The sequence below is a fragment of the Arachis stenosperma genome, chromosome 7 (assembly GCF_014773155.1).
Source record: "Arachis stenosperma cultivar V10309 chromosome 7, arast.V10309.gnm1.PFL2, whole genome shotgun sequence".
In the NCBI taxonomy this organism is placed as follows: domain Eukaryota; kingdom Viridiplantae; phylum Streptophyta; class Magnoliopsida; order Fabales; family Fabaceae; genus Arachis; species Arachis stenosperma.
The window spans coordinates 78134116-78144320 of NC_080383.1; the positions used below are offsets into that span (position 1 = coordinate 78134116).

Below are 10205 nucleotides of genomic sequence, written 5' to 3' on the forward strand. Positions count from 1 at the left end.
TGTTATAATATGCTTAAAAATGGAGTGAAATGTGACGTAAATAGTTGATTAATTATTCAAGAGTATAAATTTAGTTAAAAAAAATCTTGCTAACAAAGTGCCTTAAGGATATTAGTTAAAGTGTTTAAATAGTTTAAGTTTTTTATGTATTTACTTTTTTAATTAAGTTTTCATGTATTTGTAATATATTTAATAAAAGAAAAATATTGATAATGTTAATCTATATTCTAAGGACACTTGATAGCAAAATTTTTTTAAAAAAATAATAAAAGAACATGTTAAAAATAAAAAATAGAACAATTAATAAACTACTTTCTTTTGTTATGTTAAATTAATATATTATTCATGTACAGGTTTATCTTTTTTAGTACGTGTATACATCCATTACCAAAAGAGTTTTTTTTTATCCTTTTTTGTTTCTAAATCTCTTAGGGGTTATTAAATGTTCTAGCTCAATAGTCACTTAAAAAAATAAGAGAAAAAATTTTAAATAGCTCCTGACAATTATCTTAAAAGGCAATGAGGCTCTTAACAAAAAAAATATTCAACTCGACTTCTGAAATTTACTTTTATAAGATTGATTAGTCTCTGTGACAGTATTTTTTTGGCATAGGAACTAATCGGTCCTATAAAAATAAAGTTCAGGGCCGGATTTTGTGTTTTTTTTTTTATTGGAATCTCATAATCTTTTCGAAGTAATTGTCAAGGGCCAGGTTGAGTATTTATTCAAAAAAACAATAAAAATGTTCTGGTTCAATTGAACTTTGGCCTAGTCAAAATTGGGTACTACTCAATATGCATATTTATTTATTTTGTTAAGCAAATTTTTAATAAATTTTAATTGGTTTGATCTTTTTATAATACGTAAACAAAATTTATTCCTCTTTTATGGATGTCAATTTCACCGATTACATCAAAAATTTTATTTTTGAACGAGTAAAAAAAGAAAAAAAACTTGAAACATAAATTGAAATTAAACTGCTTAAAATCAAAATTACAAAAAGCGAAGTAAATAACTTCAAATTAAAAAAAAAGCAATAAAATATCTCCAATACAGTCAATAAATAAAATGGAAGGAATCCTACAGAAAAGATATTCGAGACTCAGTGAGTCGCTAGGATATGAGTGAGCGTGAGTGTTTTCTGAAAACGAATTCCAACTCTTAGCTCTTCAGTTACTTCTCTATTTATAGACATCTTCGACCATTCCTTTCTTGATACATCGTTATATACAATTATATCGTCAATAATCGTTACCGCCAAAGATACTCTATTCTCTGCGACATCAACCTCCTCTTCGACCATATCCTTTTAATATGCCACACCTTCGACCATTTCTTTCTTGATACATCGTCATATCCAATTATTTTTTCAATAACCGTTCCCGCCAAAGACACTCCACTCTCTGCGATATCAAACTTCTCTTCGGCCATATCCTTTTAATATGCCATAGTTCTTTATTGATTTGACGCCTTGATACCGAAATATTCAAGGCTTTTGACGCTTCACATCTGTCTTTGATTGAATCTTTCTCGTCGACATCGACACCAAATGACATTGACACATCTCTGTCTACACAAAATGACTTCGACCCAAATTTTGTCGAGTAACAATTTTAATAGTAGGTAACTGAGTATTTAACCACTTCTAAAGAGGTTCCAATTTGCATTTGGAAGTTGATCGACAATGCAATATTTTTTGCACTAAACAATAATCGAAGTCTAAACTCATCGAACACTGACTTGTCAAAGAGTTCAATAATAACTTGTCAAAATTATTTTTTTTGACTTAATAATATTCTTACTAAATATAAATAGATTTTTGATTTGGTGTAGTAGATGAAATGAGCAACTATAATTTGATTAGATTGCATTGCATTTGAACCCAAATAAGTGTACATTTAAAACATTCTAGATAATGTTATAAAAAAAAATAAGTAAACAATTCACTTATTGCCACCATGAAGCAAAGACCAGCATCAAAGAAACATATGGCCAGAGAGGATTTTGAACATTATTCACATTTCCATCCAAGAGGTGGATCCATAAATGTAATGTAAATTACAGGATACACAACTTTTGGCTAGTTATCCGAACAGAGTATTTCACTTAATACAGATTTCTTGCTACCTAAGAAACAAACTTAACCTATAACATAGAATTATCACCTCCAACAACAATTAAGCTTTGTACCACTAGGTGTCCAAGAGAGACCAGTTACAGGAATCATACAATGCTGCATTGGCCTTTAACTCATCACTTCTAATCATGGAAAAAAAGAAAGATAATACAAGGAACAAGGCAAAATAAATATAGCAACACATCAGTTGGACCAGACATGAACCAGACCGTGGCTATTGCCCGTGTAGATCTCATTGCGCTCTTCATCGTAGAAGAGAGCAGTAATATCTTCCAAAGCTTCTGCAACTGTGCTCCTAGTTTTGGTGTCATGTTTTTGTTTCCTCGTGTTATGACAGCTACCTGAACAATCGTCGCCGCAACTACATTGGTTTACAATGGGAGAGCTGTTGCTTGCTTTTATCTTCGCAAGGCACTTACCAGTTAGAATGTTGCTGACATTGATGGATCCCGCTGGATTAAAAGAAAGCAGAACTTGTTAGTTATGCACCTTCAATGAGAAGCGCTCCCTTGAAACAACACTGGAAAAGAAATATTACATGACATGGGAAAGGGACATTTAGCAAACCCAGCTTTTTGTGTGTCTTGAAGTTAAGGGGAGTCTATATAGTAAAAACATTATGTTTGGTTCCATATTGCATTTTCAAAGTTACTATTGGGGTTTCCAAAATTACTTTTGACGAAAGTGAATCTAAAGATACTTCTCATTTTGCCAAAAGTACTTCCAAAATGAAATTCACTATTACCCCCAATATTATATTGTTCGCCTTTAAAAATTATGCTATATCTTTTAAGTGGTTATGTTTGAAAAGGTAAATTTTACTTTATCTATCTGAAACAAAACACCTCTCTTGAACTTACTTTCGAAATATTCAAACTAAACACAAATCAATTCCTTCCCCTTTCATAGCACTTTTTTCATCCTAGTTCTTTAAATGTAATTTTCCAAAAAACTAAACCAAACAAATTTGATGTTCAATGATTTAGGCGAGTAAATAAGTGAATAATAATTGGCACAAAGCCCCAATATGGAGCCAACTGAGCAGATATTTTTAAATGGAAAACGAAGAAAAAAAGAAAAAAGAAAGAAGTACCATTTCCTTCAGATAATGAATCATCAGAATCAGCCTTGCAGTATGATATGATGAGATCCTGGTCACTGGTTATATATATGTTGTTTGTGTTGCAATCAGGATGCCACAAGAGGTGATCTTCAAAAGAAGTTACAAGTTCTCCACGGAAGTTCCAGACAGCCACAGTTCGATTTCGAAATGTAAGGAACAATTGATTCTCATACAGGAATATAAATGCAGATGGTGTCATAAATTCACTTCTACTGACTTCTGTTATCTCAAAAGTCCGCACCTAAGGTTAATTAAAGAAAGTTAGATAGATATGATGATGTAGGACAATGTGTACAACTATCTGGTAAACAGAAAAATTACATCAAGAATTTGGAGGTTCTCGTTTTCTTGCTTCACAAGAAGCTTTTCATTGAACTGTTCTATAAAATCCACCTTCTTATTCCGATGGAGGAGATGATTGAAAGACTTCAAAACAGTACCATCTTCTATTGAAAGAATTTTAAGTGGGACATGGCTGCTTGATTTAGCAAAAATCAACAACATGATCCCCGGACTGACAAAAGAAAAACAGGATTAAAGCAGCATAAATAGTGTATCGCACAAAACTAAATAAAAGACACACAAGCACAAAAAGGAAAACCACCTGATCTTAATCTCTTGTACATTTTTATCTGATATGGAGTATAACATTGTATAGTTTTTTAGGTCAAACACCTTGTAGATGCTACAAAGAAAAAAACCCAAATAAAAGTAAGTCTCACAATCAAGAATTCATTATATCTCTACCAGGGGAAAGAACACGACAAAAAGGGGAAAAAAATCAAAACAGAAAAGTATTTTACCTATCCTGAGCAGAGTACGTGAGTACCTTCCCGTTTACATCATCAAACTCCACAAAACCTGGCCATTTCAATGACTCAGATTCGAAAAGAGCAAAACCAGCATCTGATTGAACCCGTCTTATATATCTGAACAATGTAGATAGATATTTTAGCAAGCAACACAATAAATAACACAAAATTGGACAATCAGCTTTCGCTATCTACTACACTATCTGTTTGCAAGTTTAGTGATATTGTTGACTTGTCTGTGTGTCTTTCTATCATTCAGCATGAGAACCAAGGGTAGAAGTATTATTTATAAAAGCATGCAGAGCTATACTTACTCAATCCTTGTGCTTCTGCATTTCAAAGAACTGTAACTGTCTGAAGCATAGACAGAAACTGTGATAAGTGAATCATTGTTCTTGTTGTAAAACAAGCTTCTGATAACTTCATCTGGAGTGATATTCAAGAAGCATATCCGTTCATTGGTCTCTGCAAATTGTAATGAGTAAAATACATCTAATATCGACTTTATGTCACAAACAAAATAAAACTGTACATTGTAGTAAGATATAATGTTATTGAACAAATGATTGAGTTACTTTCCCTACCTCGGCTAAATGCCGCACAAACACCATTTTGTGCAAGAGCAAAAACAATGTCCCGTGCTGCTACAATCTCAATAATCTTTGACCTTTTTCTCAGAAAGGGTAATACCACGGAGGGACGGCCTTTTGGATCATGTGTATCATATTCTTCCTATAAGTAGATACCCTTAATCAAACTCGGATATAATCGCAAGGAATGGTGAAATTGACCATAATAAGGAAAAGTACACATCTCAATTCTCAGTTAAAGAAAAACATGGCCACAGATAACATCCATCAAACAATTAGAATGAAAACAATGATCATTATCACCTTGAACCACAAGAAGCAATGATTTCAAATATTGCACAGTAAAGATTTTGAGTTAAAATAAGAAAGCAAATTGTTTGTGAAATTAATACCATAACCAAGCTTCAAAACCTTTCTCTTTGAAAGAGTATCACTCTCGAAGGTATAATAAGCAAATCACATGTCTAAGATTCACTACTCTTTTTTGAATCCATTCAAAAAGGAATCATCAGCAAAATGTCAAAGTGTAATTTAAAATGAAAAATATAAAAAAATTAAATTAAATTAAATAAATTAGGGAACCTGCAATCTGATGTTGCGAAACCTCTCCTGCGCATCGCTCATGCTGAACCCACGGGTTCGTTTGGAGCTGATTTCGCGCCTCTGAAGCTTCTTCACACTGTTCAAGAACCCATCTGTTCCTCCTACACCGCCACGTGTTCTCTTCTTCGCCACCACTCTCCGCCCACTGCACGGCCTCGGACTCACCGTAATCCTCCTCCCACCACCGCCGCTACCGCCACGACCTTCCATGTCCTCTAAGCAGCACTCAGCAGCTCCTCCAAACGCCACCTCCAAACTCAAACATCACCGCGATTCCGCCATGAAAACACTTTTTCTTGTTTCTGCAGCAGCTGCTACTTCTAATTATGCTACGCCAGAGCTCAATAGATCCACCAAAAAGGGTCGAGATTATGAGAGCGATAACAAGAGTGAAGGTTGGTGAGGAACTGAGGATTTAAGAAAGTGGAAGAAAATGAGTTGAAAAGTTCAAATTTTCTAAAGGAGGGTTTTCACTTTTCTCTCCTTTTGGATGATTGGATCTCTTTTTTTTTTTCCAAATTTGGGAGGAAAACATTGAATTTTTTTAAATGAAAAAGGATTTTTTTTTAATAAATAAAATACAAATTTAGGCTCTAAATTTTGAATTTTCACTTTTGAGAATAAAATTATTTTATTTTTGAATAATTTTTTTCTCATATTTTCTCATGATCTTACCTATGAAATAAATAGTGAAAAATTTATCCTCTAAGGTGAAATTCAAAATTTAGAGGATCCAAATTCATAAAATAAATATTTTAATTACCAATATATGTTAATTTGAAGGCATTTACAGATTTTCATTAAGTGATTTATCTCGTTTACACGGTACGAACACGTGGCAACGTATCACGTGGGACAACGGTATAGTCATATCTCATTCATTTAGTGTAAACGAAATATGGCTATACTTATCTCGTTTACGAGATACGTGAGATTAAAAAACGTTTACCAAGTAAACGAGATAGAATACAACAAAAATTAACCCCTTATAAAAGGATAAGAAAAACCAACAAATCTCTCAATTCTTCTTTCTCTTCCATTTTTTTTCGAAATATTTAGCAAAAATGTCTAGTGGCAGTAGTTTCTTTGTTGTGATGGTGTATTCCAACTGTCGGATGAGAAATGGGCAGTGGAGTTATATTTGAGTATGAGAGTTCTACACTGTTCCGAACTTGAAGAGCAAATTTGTTGTCCGAGTTAAAAAAGTATGATATTGATGCACGTCGGCGGTGGGGAGAGAAAAGAGGTTGGTAGAGTTGGGTATAGAATGCTAGCACCGATGGGGAATGGTGTATTTCGGTTTCGTCTATTCTAGTTCGATGGCGATGAGCATGTACTCCTAATGTTTGACGTGCACGACATAATTATAATAGAACAAGAGATGGAGCTTTCTACAGAGGTTCGTGATGTTGGTGGTGCTGGTGCTGGCAGCTCAAACTTTGTACCGGATGACCCTTCGCTCGCACCACGACCATTGCACTGTGCTAGTCCAGTGCAGGATATGGACGTTGAGGATAAGGAATCCGACGAAGAGTATGCTGTCGATAGCCACGAAAGTGATTCCTCTGATGATGACCCTAATCAAGGCATGGATAGTAACTAAAAAAATTCGTTAAACAAGGTATGAGTACATAATCACTATAATGTAAAATTTTGAAACAAAACACTGTACTCTAGAGTAATATAGGATAAACTATTAAATAATCTAACAACACGTATTGCCGATCATGGATGTTGGTCCCTAGGGTAATGAAGGCGATGCCCAGTGCCATAAGGGGGAGGCTGGGTTTGGCGAGATGGTCTGCGGCCTTGCGGATCCTAAGGAGACGGTGGTGGTGAAAAGGCCACTGCATGTGACGGTGACGGGGGAGGCTGTGAAAGGTACGGGTGTGTCTGCTCAGTCGCCTGTGTCTGGAAGTGTGGTGGTGGTGGTGGATACTGAGGTGGGAGAAGTAACCAATGTGAGGTAGTCATCAGTCGGCCCTAGTCAACAGAAAAAGGTTTAACATACTGAGACCCTGGCTGGAGATCTAGTCCGTAAGAGGAGCTGGCACCCGAGGACATCTGAGACACCCAAACCGAGATAGTCATTGGTCGGGTAGAGAAAGGTACACCATAGAAGGCACCATGCTCTCTGGCCGTGCAGAATTGCTATGCAATGCACTGCATAGTCTGCTAGTCAACCGTCCGTGTAAACCCCGCGTAATTAATGAATAATTAGTTAATAAATTAATTATTAATTAAAGAAGCTAGAAAATTAAATTTTATGAATCCAAAGAGGTAGAAATATTAAAACACTAATTTCGGTACTAATTTTAAAGATTTTAACTCAAAATCGGACCAATAGACCGAATCGATTAGACCGAGCCTAAATCGGGCCCAAGGCCCAACCTGTATAACACCAACTCAGCTCTCTCTCCCTTAGAACATTTCATTCCATGTTGAAAACACAAAGGGGGAAGAAGAGAGAGCTTCAAACCCTTGCTTCAATTTCTAATCCACATAACTTGCAATCCGAAACTCTAATCGCCGCACCGTCTACGACCACGCTACCACTGTGTCAAAGTCTACAAAATCCACCGAACAATTTGGTAGGTAAGTCTCAGTTTCTCACTCAGCTTCTCACTCCCTTAATTTCAAAATTTGGACATTGGATATTAAGACTTGTGATTGTTTTAGTGTTTTGGGATCAACTTAACTTGAGAAAATTATTGGGTTTTATTCAAATGGTGCATGAGTAAGGTGAGAACTCTCAAACCCTCTGTGAATTATTGAGTTAGTAAGCTTTGATCTTGATTTAGTGATATTTATATGGTATTAGATTGAATTATGAGTGTTGGAGGCAAATTGGTGGTGTTGAGAGCTTGATTTTGGATCTTGGATGCTAGGTTTCTGTTTGGTGTGCATTTGGTGATTTGGACATTTGTGGAACGGTGATAATCAAATTATGAACCTTCTGTAGAAACCTGCATGGCCTAAGAAGCTCCGTATTGCCTTCACATCAATGGGTGGTGGTAATTTCTCAATTACCTCCACCTTGGCTCTATCGACCTCTATTCCTTTGCTTGAAACCCGGTGCCTGAGAACAATACCTTCAGTCACTATGAAATGGCATTTTTTTTCAGTTGAAAATAAAGTTTGTCTCTTGACATCATTTCAAGACTAAGGATAGATAGTGCAAGCAAGTATTAAAAAAAATTACCAAATACAGAAAAGTCTTCTATAAATACCTCAATAAACTTTTCAACCATGTCAGAGAATATGAAAAGCATCACCTTTAAAAAGTTGTTTGGGGCATTGCACAATCTGAACGGCATCCGGCGATAAGCAAACACACCAAAAGGACAAGTGAATGCCGTCTTCTCCTGCCCTTGAGGGTCCACTGCAATCTGATTATATCCTGAATAGCCATCCAAAAAATAATAAAACGCATGTACAACTAACCTTTCAAGCATCTGATCAATGAAGGGTAAGGGGAAGTGGTCCTTTTTGGTAGCAGTATTGAGCTGCCTATAGTCAATGCACGTACGTCAACCGGTGACAGTTCTTATAGGAATCGGCTCATTCTTCTCATTTGTAACCACTGTGACTCCTCCCTTCTTGGGAACAACTTGCACCAGACTCACCCAAGGGCTATCAGAATTAGGATAAATGAACCCGGCCTCCCAAATTTCATAACCTTTTTTTGGACCACTTCTTTCATCGTTGGATTAAGCCGCCTCTGTAGTTGCACAACAGGTTTAATGTCTTCCTCAAGAAAAATCTTGTTTATACACCTGGCTGGACTTATCGCTTTTAAGTAAACAATGGTCCATTCGAGAGCTGTTTTATGGTCTCTCAACACATGTATTAACGCCTCCTCTTCACTCTGGGTGGCAAAACGGGTCGAACCCGTCGGGTCGACCCGCCGAACCTGCTAAAAAGGCGAGTCGGGCAAGATTTTGGAATCCACCAAATTAAAAAAATCTGCCAAACCCACACCGCCAAATTTGCGGGTTTTGGCGGGGCAGGGCGAGTCGGCCCGCCAGATCAAGGATTTTTATTTTTTATTTTTTTATTAAATAAATGAGTGATTACTACTACAAAATTAATAATTATATAATTTTTAAATATTTTTTTTATTTTTATTCTTCTTTTAGTTATTAACTTTATTTATTTTATTTTACAATTTCGTATATATGCTTAAAAGATATGACTTATTTTTTAAAATAAAGATGATTCTATTGATATATTATTTTGAACAACTTTATTGAAGTTAAAAATTAAAGAAAAGATAGTAAAAAAATTTATATTATAATTTGACTATTTTTATTTGTATTTAATTTTTAATTATTATTTTTTGATTAATTTTTATGAATTTTATTTTTCAAAAAAAAAAGTCAAGCGGGCTAGCCCGTCAGCCGGCCAATCCGCCATAAAGCGGGGTGGGCTAGCATTTTGAGCCCACTTTAGTTAGCAGGGCAGGCTGGCCCGCCCCGTTTATAGTACAGGCCTAGGCGGGACAGGGCGGGCCGGCCCGCTTTGCCACCCCTACTCTTCACCACTACTCAGATAAGAGCTTATAATCACCAGATATGAATCCTTCTCTCCTAGAAAAGCATACTTGAGAGAAGGAAGTAAGGGATTCAATTCAAATTTTGGTGCCCCTTTTTCCTCATTAAGCACATGTGGCTCCTCCCTGGAGGGTGGAGAAACATCAATCTCAGCTGAAACTTCCTCCCCGGGAGGCTTTAAGAAACTATCAAGTTCTTCTGTTTCTAAAACCACTTGAATCAATGGCTCAATCAAATCAATCTTCATGCATCCCTCAGAATCACTGGGATACTGCAAGGCCTCAAACACATTAAGAACTATTTGCTCATCATTAAGTCTCAAAGTGAGCTCTCCTTTTTGCACATCAATGAGAGCTCTCCCAGTTGTTAGAAATGGTCGTTCTAGA

The 10205-nt window shown here is 35.9% G+C and overlaps 1 protein-coding gene across 1 annotated transcript; it reads right to left on the reverse strand.

Moving 5' to 3' along the window:
* Positions 1–2021: 2021 nt before the first annotated feature.
* On the reverse strand, positions 2022–5737 carry LOC130939464 (uncharacterized). Its single transcript, XM_057867568.1, has 8 exons — positions 5246–5737; positions 4658–4805; positions 4388–4538; positions 4065–4190; positions 3866–3946; positions 3583–3775; positions 3232–3502; positions 2022–2590 (listed from the first exon to the last, which is right to left on the reverse strand). Exons 1-8 carry the CDS (start codon positions 5474–5476, stop codon positions 2322–2324), a joined length of 1470 nt encoding a protein of 489 aa, XP_057723551.1. The 5' UTR covers positions 5477–5737; the 3' UTR covers positions 2022–2321.
* Between the last annotated feature and the right edge of the window lie 4468 nt (positions 5738–10205).